At 35.6% G+C, this 14,822-nt stretch overlaps 2 protein-coding genes across 2 annotated transcripts; one reads left to right on the top strand and one right to left on the bottom strand.

Annotated features, from left to right (window-relative positions):
• The first annotated feature begins 315 nt into the window (after positions 1-315).
• On the top strand, positions 316-2,346 carry LOC111400872 (probable WRKY transcription factor 72). Its single transcript, XM_023028315.1, has 3 exons — positions 316-716; positions 825-938; positions 1,308-2,346. The coding sequence occupies exons 1-3, from the start codon at positions 342-344 to the stop codon at positions 1,995-1,997; spliced, it is 1,179 nt and encodes a 392-aa protein (XP_022884083.1). The 5' UTR covers positions 316-341; the 3' UTR covers positions 1,998-2,346.
• A 182-nt stretch (positions 2,347-2,528) lies between these two features.
• Positions 2,529-11,907, bottom strand: LOC111400871 (translation factor GUF1 homolog, mitochondrial). Its single transcript, XM_023028314.1, has 11 exons — positions 10,656-11,907; positions 8,047-8,776; positions 6,826-6,982; positions 6,669-6,723; positions 5,410-5,477; positions 5,225-5,329; positions 5,025-5,096; positions 3,930-4,043; positions 3,656-3,796; positions 3,517-3,576; positions 2,529-3,016 (listed from the first exon to the last, which is right to left on the bottom strand). Exons 1-11 carry the CDS (start codon positions 10,986-10,988, stop codon positions 2,851-2,853), a joined length of 2,001 nt encoding a protein of 666 aa, XP_022884082.1. The 5' UTR covers positions 10,989-11,907; the 3' UTR covers positions 2,529-2,850.
• Between the last annotated feature and the right edge of the window lie 2,915 nt (positions 11,908-14,822).

Below are 14,822 nucleotides of genomic sequence, written 5' to 3' on the forward strand. Positions count from 1 at the left end.
TGTGAGGAAAAATGTATTTTGGAATAGTGATTTTTTGGAGAATGTGTGGTTAAAAAATAAGGAAATTTTTTTGATTTGTGTAATATTATTTTATTGGAGAATGTGTGGTTGAAAATAAGAGAGAAAAATACATTTACTAAAAAAATGGAGCCCAAACAAGGGCTAAATATGAATAAAAAAAATCCATATAACTGACACCTGCTCCAAACTTATTGAGACAAATAAAAGCTCATTTTATTTATTTATTTATTTATTTTTTTGTCGGCGTGGATCTCTTTAATTTGTACTGAAGATTTACTGATGGTTGACAGAAAGATGAAGTTGAATCAACCAAAGCCAAAATGACAGGAGTGAGAGAGGAAAATGCAAGACTAAAGATGCTGCTACAACAAATAGATAAGGATTACAGAACTCTACAAATGCGATTCTTTGATATTCTTCGAGAAACCGACAAAGACAACAATCCAATTGATCCCACCATTGAAGAAGACACTGAACTCATATCTCTTCGACTTGGAATGAGTTTAAGAGATCAGTCTAAAAAGGAAGAGAAAAATACTAGCAGCAGAGAAGAAAATGAATCAGACTACAATTTTACGGGGTCAAAAGCAGGATCCATGGAGCTTAAGACACTGAGAAGTGAAGAAGATGAACTTTCTCAAACCAATGTAAAGAGAGCTAGAGTTTCTGTAAGAGCAAGATGTGAGACCACAACAGTGAGTAAAACTGCGTCGTCATTGATTTTCTCATTTCTATTTATGGGCTATCTCTTTTTCTAATAATCATATGCATCAGATGAATAATATTATAGAGTTTTCCTGCAGATGAATGATGGATGCCAATGGCGTAAATATGGACAGAAAATTTCAAAGGGCAATCCATGTCCAAGGGCATACTATCGGTGTACAGTTTCCCCATCATGCCCAGTCAGAAAACAAGTAATATTCCACATTCAACTGTCAATGTCAAATTAACATATGACTTGCATATGATTTGATGCTATTATTTCCACTTATTTTCTTATTTCTATGGATCACATGATTGGACAGATAGATTATTATTGTTTATTTAGGAATATGTGGACGTTCTTAGGTTTCAATTGGATCCTAGATTTCATTGAGTAGAAGGGAAACATAACTGTGAAAAGTTCCTTCTTTTTTCTTTTTTTCTTTTTTTTTTTTTTTTTTTTTAAAAAAAATATGAAGGAAATAAGAATATAGATAAAGAATTTTCTCTTTAAATTAAATATTTATTCTTGAATTTTGATTTGGCTTTATTATTCAATCTGATTCTTCTGTTGTTTTCAGGTGCAACGATGTTCAGAAGACACATCAATCTTGATCACAACATATGAAGGAACTCATAACCACCCACTACCACCTTCTGCCACTGCCATGGCTTCCACCACCTCGGCAGCTGCTTCAATGCTTCTCTCTGGATCATCAAATTCTCAACCAGGGCTTGTATCATCACCAGCCAACGTTGACCCAACTTACAGTCTTAGAGGACCAAATCCCAATCTCTCTGATATTTCCCGAGCACGGGCATTCTGTTTGCCCAACTCCTCTTCAACTCCATTTCCTACAATCACTTTAGACCTCACCACTAATCCACCCACCACTGCATCAAGTGGCTTCAGCATGTTTTCATCAAGTTTTAAATCAATTCCAAGAGTTCCTTCAACAAGTTTGAGTTTTTCTTCTTCAGAATCCTACATGATACCAACAGTTTGGGGCAATGGAAGCCTTAATTATGGTATATATCCTTATAATAGTAACCATCTTAGTTCCGCACACTTTAGAAGACCATCACAAGAACAATCATCTCAATCATATCCAAAAAAGTTAAACCAACAAGAGGCTCTAACAGAAACCTTAACTAAGGTAATTAAGTCAGACCCGAGTTTACAATCAGTAATAACTACCGCTATTTCATCAATGGTAGCTAATGGAAATGCAACACAAGTGAATAATGATAAAGGCAAAAATATTGGCTAGAAGTAGCTTGAGCATATACAGGCCACAAACGTCAAATCCACTTACTTCAGATGATAAAGGATGTGCATCCAGCTATTTGGGCAAGTCAGCATCTTTGAATTGGAAAACTGGAAGCCTGCAGGTGCGAAAATCTCCATTGGCTTTTCTATTCTGCAGAGTTCCTGTGGAAAATTAAGATCAAACTGATTGATGGGTCTTTAGGACCTTCAGTCCTTCATCCTGGCATGTTAATGAAATTTTTTATTAGCCCTTTTGGTTCTCTTTCTAAAGGACATTGTACAAAAAAGTCTTTCTTGTAATTTCCACGACTTTGATATGAATAAGAAATATTAACGAAGTTATTTATACACATGGAAAGAGTACGCTGGCAAAAATCATGAAAACCAAAGATACAAAGTTTACAACAAACATATAGCAATGTCAGAAATTATCATACCATCAATTCTATAACAGTTCCTGCATTTGAACATCAATATCAACCATGTCATTTTGTTGCCAAGCCAGATCATGATAGATGATAATCACTCAAAATGAAAATTACCATGCTTCATCATATAAATAAATCTTTGAGTGTCATTTACAGAAAATCATACAGAGACATTACACCCACTGTCCAACATTTCCCCGGTGTCAGCAAACATATAAATTATTTGCTGAGGAAGTTATAGTAATAGTTCAGGAGAAAAAAATATATATATATTATTTTACATTTATACTAAATCAACTTTTCCTGGCAAATCAAAAACTGGGATGCCTTCTATTGGCACTCAATACCTATTGAGAGGAATCATTTTGAGTTAATAACGAAGTAATTGGATACATGTACTTCAGGCCCTATTACATCCTCTTTTCTTCATGAAACCTTTAGCAGCTCATGAAAAGCCTCTTGGGGTATATCAACAGAGCCAATTCGCTTCATGCGCTTCTTTCCTTCTTTCTGCTTTTCCAACAACTTCCTTTTCCTAGTTACATCACCACCGTAACATTTTGCAAGTACATTTTTCCTCATAGCCGAAACCCTGAAAAATAGAAAAATAAACTGAAACAAATTGAAGAAGTATGTCTACACACCCATGGAAGCAGGCATTTATGAAGGCATCTGAAAACAGAAATAAATAAAGCAAACAATACAAACTAATTGAAAAAGTTAATTTCTTAGTATGCCAAACCCTACACAACCCAAAGGGCAGAAGACAAAATTGAGGGGGGAAAAGACATTTATTTTGAATAGAAAACATATTTGACAAAGCCTGAAATATGTAAAGTGAAAAAAACTACTGAGACGGGAGTCTCTCAGAATTTTAGATTCTATGTTCATGATAAAATCACTTATAAAAAAGACTTGAACATTTGATAACGTGTTTTTCTTTAACTTGAGTGACATAACACGAGTTAAAAAGTTGTAGATCACTGCTGAAAAATGAATAGAACAAACATTCATAAAATTTATAAGAATGCAGAGACCTAAATTGATTATGATTAAAGACCAGTCTTGCTGTGAACAAGTTATACAACTTACGTTTCCCTTGCAATGACCTTTGATCCAATAGCAGCTTGTATGGTTATCTCAAACATTTGCCTGTTCAATATTGCATTAAGATTCTGTCTACAACAAAAATCGAAATTGAAATTAATTAAACTATATTGAATTAATAGACCTGTCTATGTATTTCTTCAGCTTCTCCACAAGTTCACGGCCAACACGCTGCGCCTTCAATCTATGAACAATAGTTGCCATTGCATCCACTGGTTGTCCATTTAAGAGGATATCGAGTTTCACCAAGTCGGAGTCCTGATAGCTGTCAGGGAAACCCATTATTTGGAATCACACCCCTCATTTACATGTTTCAATTCAAGAATAACTCAGCCCACCAGTGCTAATATGTGTGAGTGGATGAAGTAAAGAGGGAGAAGAAGAGAACCAACACTTACTCTGCATCCTCGTAATCGAATGATGCATATCCCGAAGTTATACTCTTTAATTCATTGTAAAAGTCAACAACGATTTCCCTCAAAGGTAATCGATACTTCATGAAAGCCCTTTGACTGCACACAAGATATACACAGCATATTATCCTTACATTCGGTGAACCTCAGATGGGAGAAAAAGAATAATAGGTGATTAAAATGACCAGAAACGGAAAATAAAATTTATCTAAAATTAACTTCCATCCCAGTTTTCGAGTGAAACACATAATATAAGTTAAATTACGAACAAACTCATTCCAACTTTCAGCAATCCACTTTCCTATTTTTTGAATACGCAACTGAGAACTTTTATTGAATACTTTGAGCAATTTTGTTACCAGAATGTTTCGAATAGAAAATGAATTAACAGACATTGTCATTGGACATAAAATCTGCTAAAGATTGTTTTCTCTTGGAGTAATAGCGACATCTACTTTCTTGGAGCAAATAACACAGATTTAAAAGACTAATAATGTTTGAGTTTGCTTGGCTTCGAAGTTTTAACCAGCTTTATCCTAAAACTGGTAGCTGGAACTCTGTTTCCATTTGAAGTTTAAATTTTAAAGCAGGTTCATGTTATATCAACCCCTGTTAAATCCAGAATCTTCAATGGCTCCCTTTCTGGTTGGCTAAAAACCAACCTTTAGAACATATTTATATAATCTCAATATTCGATTTGCGTTAAAATTCAAGAAAAGGCTTTAAAAGGAAAATTGCTGCTGCACTAGAGGGAAAGACATTTAGGGTGTGTTTGAGCCACATTTTTTTTTAAGAATGTATTTTGAAATAGTAGATTGATGGAGAATATGTAATTAAAAAAGAAGGAAATTTTTTTTATTTATGTGTAATATTATTTTAATGAATAATAAGAAGAGAAAAATGTATTTTAAGAAAAATAGAAATCAAACATCCTCTTAAGAATGCTCTAAACATAGGGTGATAAAGAACTTGGATATATGAGCACCGACAGTTGAAGTTTGTACCGTATAGTTCATTCAAGAACCAAACCATAAAAATAGGAACACGCTAGATTACATTCATCATCCTAGGAATAATCACCTGTCAATAAACGAGTGTTCCAACTGCTCCCCTCGCCGTTCAGAGCAAAGAGTTATAACAGAGCCCACATACCTTCAAGTAAAAGTGATGGAACTAAACATAGTTAATGCTTCTAAGTTCATCGGCTAGCACCTTAAGGACAACCCAATGCATTAAAGATACAGAAAAATTTCAGCACCACATAGAGCTTGAGAGCTTACTCACTAGGAATTATAATTGTTGCTGTTACGGTAGGCTCCCAACAAGCTGTCACACGCTGTTTAGGATTTGACGGCAATGTAGCAGGATTGTGAATATGCTTTTTGCTATTAAACATGGATAAAACTATCATTTGATAAAACATATAGAAAGAAATATCTAAATTCAGTCATAATGGTCCCCATACCTCCCATCTGCATACTCAAAAATATATGGCACAGTAGGAACAGTGGAAATCACATGAGCTCCGTGTTCCTGTTACTCAAAAAACGACAATGCGTGACATTGAGGTGACAGATGCTTACAACTTTTTTATCATATCATATTTTTTCCAGTAGTTATTGTATAGTATTTCTGTTTTGGATTTATTACAATTCAGTCAACGTACCAAATTATGGTATTGACTAAATATTCCAGGAGCCCGTAACATTTTAAAAATAATTTGCTAGTGTGACAAGGTAAAATTCTTGCTGGAAGGAGAGTTTAGGCGGGTTAACAAGTGTGAACACATTTGCCCCATGTCTTTATTAAGGTTATTGGTAAGAGGTTTGAGGGAGAAAATACGATAGAGCAATAAAAAAGAGAGAAAATTCAAATTTATTGTGATTTTGTCTGTGTTTGGTGGGAATTAAAGTCCGATTTTTAGTAAATTTTGATAAAATTTTAGAAGTTAAGGAATCCATGAAATATGTTATTAAAATTAATTATTAACTTTGATTTAGATTAAAACTTAAATTTCAATCGATACCAAACGTGACTTTATCAAAAAAAAAAAAAAAAAAAAAAAAAACTTTGATCGAACTAAAAAGTTAAAGAAAGTGCTACGATTTTGTTATTTTAGACAAGCGAAAATGAAACAAAAACTTAAGAACATAAACAAACCAACAATTTCCATGATAGAGCTAATTAAAAATATGAAAGGAAGTTAGATTTTTACAATGTCTCTGGAAAAGAGTAAATCTTACTTTTTCTATTTATTTTCTTATATTTCTCTCTTTGTTCTTTAGTTTTATAACATGTCATTTAACCCTCGTTTGGCCCCCATTTTGTAGAAATGAAAATTAGTAGAATAGTTTTTTTAAAAAAAAATGAGTAGTTGAAAAAGAAGGAAAAATCTTTATTTACGTGTAATATTATTTTATGGAAAATTGTGTAATTGAAAATAGGAGAGAAAAAATGAAATGAAAGGCCAAACGAGGGCAAAAGGATATATACTAATTACATTTCTCTTCAATAATACAGGAGGCTGCAGTAGTATTGCAGGGAATGTGACATATCAGAATATTTATAAGAGATTAGAAGATCTGACACGAATAGTGTATTGACATCATTTTTTCCTAAAACAATATTCATAACAACTTCCACACGAAAACTTGCAAGTAAATTGGCATATGTCATCACTTCAAATAACGCAGAAAGTATTTACAATAAGTGAGAGAATATTGCCTGCTCAAGCCGCTGATGAAAAACATCCATGTGGAGTAAGCCTAAGAAACCACACCTGTTGGGAACTAGAAATAGTCAGGATTAAAAATACCATGCCCGAACTGAAAGGGCAGAGAGATGATATGTTAAACTTTAAAGGAGATCTGCACATCCACACCTGAATCCCAAGCCAAGTGCTGAACTACTCTCTTTGGTAACAGAGACACTCGCATCATTGCAAGTGAGTCTCTCAATGGCATGATTAAGTGCTTCAAAATCAGATCCATCAGCTGGATATAGACCAGAGAATACCATATGTTTGGCTGGCTTGAAACCTTTTCAAATCAAGAAGTGAAACAAGTTAAAGAAAAAGCTAGGTAGATTAGAAGATTTGCTAGATCTTAAATATTAGAAATCCTTAAATTTAATTCATTCGAAATCGGAAACTGCATAAAAAGTATACAAATGATATGCTTGGGCCTCTGGGTCAGTAAATAAAGATAATTTTGTGAAATTTAAATAATATATAGATTTCTTCCTTTCCTACCATGCAGATAAAAGTTGAGAGGGCATGTCTTGTCTGTTACAAAACTGCAGCAATGTCTGAGTAGCATTTTCTCTAGTATTAATTTAGAATCATTCTACATGAACCTGTGGGCATGGCCTAAGGCTAGGACTAGGGATGGCAATCGGGCTCGCCGGCTCGAAAAAGCCCGAGCCGGCTCGGCTCGGGGCTCGGTTGACCCAAGCCTAGGCTCGGGCCGAGCCCCATTTTGGGGACATGGGCTTTGCCCGAGCCGGCCCGTGACGCAAGATTTAAAAATATATATATATATCAAATGAAGCCTTAAAAGGCAGCAGATTAGAAGACTAATATTTAAAAAAAAAAAAAAAATTAGTGGAGAAAACGAGCCGCCCGGCTCGGCCCGTAAAAAGCCCGAGCAAAAGCTCAGGCCGAGCCTATTTTCCCGGCTCGAGCCAGCAAAAAAGCTCGGCTATTTTAACCGGGTCGAGCCCGAGCCGAAACTTTAGGCTCGCGAGCCGGCTCGGCCCGGCTCGTTTACACCCCTAGCTAGGACTGATCAAAATAATCAGTTCAGAGACGAAAACCTTGAAGCAGTAAAATACAAATTTTTGAACTGATATAGATACCTCTACCATACAAATACATTATTTAAATAAATACTTCTGCTTCTTTTTCCAGATAAAGTTCTCTCTGTGATTCTCGAGTGGAGATGCAATCCACGACAAGGTTCCAAACATTAGACATTGGTCATTATATGTTTGCTACATGTCCGGGTCAATGTATATTGGTATATGAGTATTGGGGATCAAAAGTTAAGCAAATCAGGATCCTGAAATTACAAAATCAACATCATAAGCATTGGAGGGAGATTACCTGGAAGGGGCTCTACAGTGCTTCGAGTATGATAAAGAGTATCACCAACACGGGCCTCTTTAGTTGAACGCATGCCACTGACAATATATCCCACTTGCCCTGTTAGAAGCACCCCAGTAGGGATCAGTTCAGGGTGCATGATACCGACGTCCAAAACTTCATAGGATTGACCAGTTGCAGCAGATGAAATCTTTTCACCCTTTTGAAGAGCACCGTCAACAACTGCTACATGGCAGATAACTCCTTTGTATTCATCATAATATGAATCCAACAAAAGCATACGTAACAGTGAATTACTCTTCCCGGGAGGAGGAGGTATTCTCTCTATTACAGCGGGAAGGACCTGCTCCAGACCTTGACCTGTTTTGGCAGATGTTAATAGAGCTTCGCTTGGATCAAGATCAAACATAGACTTCAGCTGCGCTTTAATACGATCTGGATCAGCTGTTGGCTGATCAATTTTGTTTATAACAGGAATTATTGTGAGGTTTGACTCGAAAGCAAGATAAAAGTTAGCAACAGTTTGTGCCTGGACGCCTTGAGCTGCATCAACAACAAGAAGGGCACCCTGGCAAGCTGCCAAAGACCTTGATACTTCATAGCTGAAATCCACATGCCCAGGTGTGTCAATCAGGTTCATTAAAAATTCTGTTTCAGTGCCAAGGAAGCTGTGCTTATGAAACATAGTTGCTGTCTGAGCCTTGACAGTTATTCCCCGCTCTCGCTCTACCTAAGATAATACATGTGATCTTGATAAAGTAGTAGTAGTAGTTGTGTGAAATAATGTGTTAAATACAAGCACACACATAGAGTTCCAGTACTTCGCAACCATAAATATATCCAAATTACATCAATAGGAGTCTAGTATGTCATGTTTATTTTTAAAACTAACATTTCACCATAAATAAATCGATAGCCGACTTGTGGATAATAATAAATAACAATATAATGAGCATGGGGAAAAAACCCCCCATCAAACCGTATCTGGTTTGTCTGTCCAAAGATGCACAATTTTCGCTTTTTCCAATAGAAAAGAACAAAATGCTAATACTTTATTTCTACGTTTTCATCAAACCCTTAAATAATTTCTCAAATTCACCTGCACATTCGTCTAACATTCTAAATCGTTGCTTAACTAAAATCGAGATAAGAACAGGAAGGATGTATGATTTCAATTATGAATGGCATAATCAAAGTTTTGGCATTGGTTTTGACCAGATATTTGTTGGAAAAATGAGTAAATGGGTCACTTTTGGCATAAGTTTGAGTGGGACCCGTTGGTCCGATTTAGAAGATCAAAGTTTATCTGTATTCTCCTCCGTGAGAGCATCGAAACCATATATTTACTTGCCAAAATTGATTAACAGATGAATGAAAAATTGGAGCTCAAAATTGGCCATTGGAAGATGGTTTATGTGGGAAAAGTGACATTATGAAGAAAGCATGAACCACTTTATATATGCCTACACTTTGGAATGGTGTAATCATGTGTAGCATAGAAGCTCTCTCCATGTGCGCGCGCAGGGGAGTGCAAATCTCGGACCGAAATAGCCTTCGGACCTTAAACTTGGGTGCGGGTGCGACCTACGCACACGAATGTCGGACCAAACAAGGCAAAATTCACCCTTTCGGAGAGCCCACATTTTGCAATTTTTTGCTTTCTCCAATGACTTTTGAGTTTCTGAAATTACAAAAACTCCAATGGACTCCCAATGGTCATAGTGTTAATGGGCAGTAACTCCAATGGTCACAATGTTAATGGGCAATATGCCTATAAAAAAGCTCATTCTCCAGTAATCTAACACACTTGAAAATCTCACCTACATTCCTGCATACACAGTTTCTTCTTTTTCGCATTCATTGTCCAGTAAGTTCTTGTTCTTGTGGTGATATTGTTCGGATACTAAATCAGTTCGTCAGAGTAGTATCTGCGGTGCTCAAATTCTACCATATACCGTTGTATCCTGAGAAACAGACGCTCAGATTAAAACTCAAACACGTACGGTGAGAGGGCGAATCTGTTTTAAGGACACTGTATTTACACAAGCCTCGTATTAAAAGTTTATATGAAATTATAAGCATGTCATTAATTTTTTTTGTTCTCTGAAATTTCTGTTAATTTTCAGCTTTCCGGTTTAGATTTATTAAATTAATGTGTTTTACATAACTTAATATAATTTAGTTCTAGATTATATTAATATATCGTGGTTTATGATAATTTAGTTTATTATGTAATTAACTAATATTATAAACCGGTATGAGAAAACCCGGTATTTAATCTTATTGTATGCGTAAAATAAAGTTTGTGCAAATTCGGTATACAATCTGTGCATATACGATATGCTGCATATATGGTATATTGCATATACGGTAAGTGCAATTTCGGTATTTAAAATGCATATACGGTACCCGTAAATTCGGTATTATTTCACCAATATAATTTCCAACATCTTCTAATGTTGGTATATCTCTGCATCATTGAGAATCAGTAATTGACATAAAATCAACCCAGAAACCAAATATCCATTATGCTCGTGTAAAACACTTGATCAACATATCATATTCAATTCCAGATTAAAACCTAATAAACAAGACTTGAATTCATTTACCTGCAATTTGTCGAGGTACTGGGGTTGTCCGTGGCCTTTTCTGATGGTTCCAGTGAGCTCCAAAAGCCGGTCGGCCAGTGTCGACTTGCCATGATCAACATGGGCAATAATGGAAAAGTTCCGGATCTTATCAGAGGAGTACTGACACAAGTCTATGGTTGGCTTAGCATTATGGCTAGAATGCGTGGCGAAAAATGCACTTTGAGTCCACTCCAAAATAGAATCCAAATAGCACGTTGAACTTAATCTGCTGGTGTAATTATTATTAGAAAAAGAAGTCGGTGTTGCCCTGCATAATTTGAGAGCTTTCGATGCTCTGTACAGAGAAGACATTTTTGGGGGGTTTGTGAATGGAGGGAAAATTAGCCGAGCGGTGACGGTTTTGAATTAGGGTTCTTGTTTCGTCACGTTGGCAATGACCCCGCGGGGTGGGCGCGGGGGGTGGGTGTTCTCTCCAGTTTTCTGCGATTTGAGCTAGAATCGTCAAAGTGGAAACTACATCCCCACTTACTTCTCAAGATAATTACTCTAAAATCATAGTAAAAGCTTCCCGGTTCAAAAATAAGATATTTTAAATATTAAATATTAAAATACAAATTTTATCCAATCCTAGTTTATTTTCATTTTCCTCTCTCTCTACATTTGCCGACTTGCCCCTCCCTCTTCCTCTCTCCTTCCATCAATTCAGACTTCAGCAGTCGACGAGAGAGCTGCTCCGACCAACACAACAAGAACCCATCATCGTCGGACAAGCGACTGGTGGCTTAATTGGTGTGTAGCAACGAGCACTGCTAGAGAGATGACGACGAGCGCTGCTAGAGAGATCTCTCCCAGTTCAGCCTTTTACCTCTTGCTCCTTTATTGGTTCAGCCTCGCCGAAGGTCATGGTTGAAATCTGATGCGAGCTGTGACTGTGACTGGTATCTATATGTGTTTTTCTTTGGTCGTATTTTCAATTGGTTGAGGCCCATCGCCACTGCACACAAAGGTGCTACTGCGACACCACTATTGGACTGCTGACTGTCGTGAAATTGAAGAGGTCGTGGTGGTTATTGTTCATAAGGCAGTGGTAGTGATGAAGTGGTGGCGACGATTGCATCGGATTTGGAGATTTTTTTGGTGCATGTGGTGTGATTGAGATAGTGGTTGTGATTTTTAGTATATGAGGTAGTGTTGCTAGCCGTGATGTTGATGGTGGTAGCGTTGGAGTTGGTGGTCACTGCAGTGGCAAACAGCAACAGTTTTGTATTGTTTTGTGATGAGTGTGATGGTGGCAGTAATGATAATAGTAAAGGTGGTCGTGGTGTTCGTGGCAATGGTCGTCGATCGGAAGAAAGGGGGTTAGATGTCTGTGACCAATTATTTGGTTGATTGTGACAATAATTGATTAATTTGTAATTTGTGACCTAAAAATTGTGACTGTAACTCACAATTGATTAAGTTGTGATTGAAAAATTAATCGTGACCAATTAATCTAATAACTTGCAATGAATAAATGAGTTATGACCAATAAAAGTTTTTATTCTTTGATCAATGAATAATCTGTAATCTATAAAATTTGTGTGATTGAAATAGTGGTTGTGATTTTTAGTATATGAGGTAGTGTTGCTGGCCGTGATGTTGACAGTGGTAGCGTTGGCGTTGGTGGTCACTGCAGTGGCAAACAACAATAGTTTTGTATTGTTTTGCGAGATTGTGATGGTGGTGGTAATGATAATAGTAAAGGTGGTTGTGGTGTTCGTGGCAATGGTCGTCGATTGGAAGAAAGGGGGTTAGATGTCTGTAACTAATTATTTGGTTGATTGTGATAATAATTGATTAATTTGTAATTTGTGACCTAAAAATTGTGACTGTAACTCACATTGATTAAGTTGTGATTGAAAAATTAATCATGACCAATTAATCAAATAACTTGCAATGAATAAATGAGTTATGACCAATAAAAGTTTTTATTCTTTGATCAATGAATAATCTGTAATCTATAAAATTTCTGATTCGTTATCGAAAAATAATATGTTAGCTATAAATTTTTTTGGGGCAAAGTTGCACTTACAGAAAGAATCTTACAGAACATTACAGACAAAACACAAGTGGCGTGGGTGGGTGATTTTTTTGACATTTTTTTTAATTACACATGCCACACACTCTCTCTATTATGGCAGACTTCTATGAGAGAAAATTTTGTAAATATGGAAATTTTCATTTTTTTATTTGTGATCAAGAAATAAGTTGTAACTAATAAATAATTAAGTTATAACTAAAAATTAATCAATGATTAATTAATTATTTGATTTGTAATCGATGAACAAATTGTGACATACAAAATTTTTGAATTGTGATCGTAAGATAATTTGTGGCATAAAATTTTTTATTTGTGACAAAAAAAATAAGCGACTAACTAAATCGTTAATTTGTGACCAAGTTGTGCAGATCTGTGACCTAATTATATTTAATTAATAAAGTAATTAATTAAACCATAAAAACTAATTTTTGAAATTTGAACTTGTTTTCTTGATTTTGAAATGTATAATATTTAAAATCTTACATATAAAATTGTCCCATCGTCAAAATTGGCCAAGTCTAAACCTATTTTGGGGTAGGCCGTTTGTTCGAATTAGGGTGAAAAACGCAAATGGTTACTAAACTTTGACCAGAAAATGATTGTGGCCGAACTTTAGCCCGACCCAATTTTTGAAATTCATTTTCATAGAAATTTTATCTTGACTACAAATTCATGAAATTCATAATTTTTATCAATTTTTTAACCATGTATTTTATTAATTTCTATAAAAATTTACTAAAAATTTTAATTTCTAACTAGATCAAACAATGCTTAATTTCTTCCTAAGCTAAAGCTCAACTTTCTAAATTGATTCAATTAAGCAATTTGATTTCTCTTTTATCTATTATCTAACAAATATATATATACACACACGTAGCCTAATGGGATTTTATCATAAGTAATTATGAAATTTTTTTGTTAATTATTCGAAGCATATGGTTCAAACACAAGAAGAATTTAAGACTTACAAGCAATGTCTCCTCTCTTTTTTCTCGTCCCTCCACTCATGTTTTTCTTTACCCCTCTTGTCCAATCCGCTCTACTTCTAATTTGCCAAATGCTTATCCCCTATATCGTGCTCTCATTCACACAAATGCAAGTTATTAAATAGGGATGTCAACCAGTCGAGCCGAAACTTGAGGTTCAGCTCGGCTCAAATAAAAACGATTTTTTTTTGCCGAACCAAAAAATCTAGGCTCAGTCGGAGCCTTCAAGCCTCATCAAGTCGAGTTGGTTCACACTCTTTTTCCTTTTTTTTATAAAAAATGTTGTCTTGCAGGCAGTTACAATTGTCTGCAAAAGACAACAATGTAGTAAGCAATTCCCTACAACTTTTTTTTTTAAAAAAGGTCAGCACATCACGGGCCGAAAACGGCTGGCTCGAGCTTGGCTCGACACCCCAAAATGGGGCTCGCCCTGAGCCTCAAGCCGTGTCGACTCGGACTTTTTTCGAGCCAAGCCATTGGCAACACAAGCTGACAAATCAAATTAATACCCCTATTCTTAGCTAAGAAACCTAAACTAAATGAGCAAGTGGAGTGTATCTATAGTTAGCTTTTTGCGTCACAACTCCATGCACTCCCCTTTATTTAAAAGAAGCTTTGCAATGTGCACTTGTATTCTATTCGGTCATATGACTAGACCCTACCACTATTTCTTCCATGGAACTACTTCAAATCCTCAACCACGTTATATTAAGGGCTTGTTTGTGTCCCTTTAATTTGAAATAGTATATTATGAAATAGTAATTGATATTGAAATGTGCAGCTAAAAAAGAAGAATTTTTTTTCATTTATGTGTAATATTATTTTAATAAAGAATGTGTGATTGAAGATGAGCACTGTAGAAAAAATAATGTGGTAGAATGATTGACAAACAAATGATAAAAGATCTTTACACATAGGGTTGGCAATGGTTCGGCTCTGAGTCAGTTCAGCCAAAACTATCATCGAACTACCAATTTTTTTGCCATACCATAACCACATTATAACAATGTAAGTCGATTTCGGTTCGATTCGGGACCGTTATAACCATGAAAATAAATTATTTTTCATAGGTCCAGTTGACAAATTGAAGAAAACAATTTATGAAAAAAAGTCACACGT

This window comes from Olea europaea, chromosome 10 (assembly GCF_002742605.1).
Source record: "Olea europaea var. sylvestris chromosome 10, O_europaea_v1, whole genome shotgun sequence".
In the NCBI taxonomy this organism is placed as follows: domain Eukaryota; kingdom Viridiplantae; phylum Streptophyta; class Magnoliopsida; order Lamiales; family Oleaceae; genus Olea; species Olea europaea.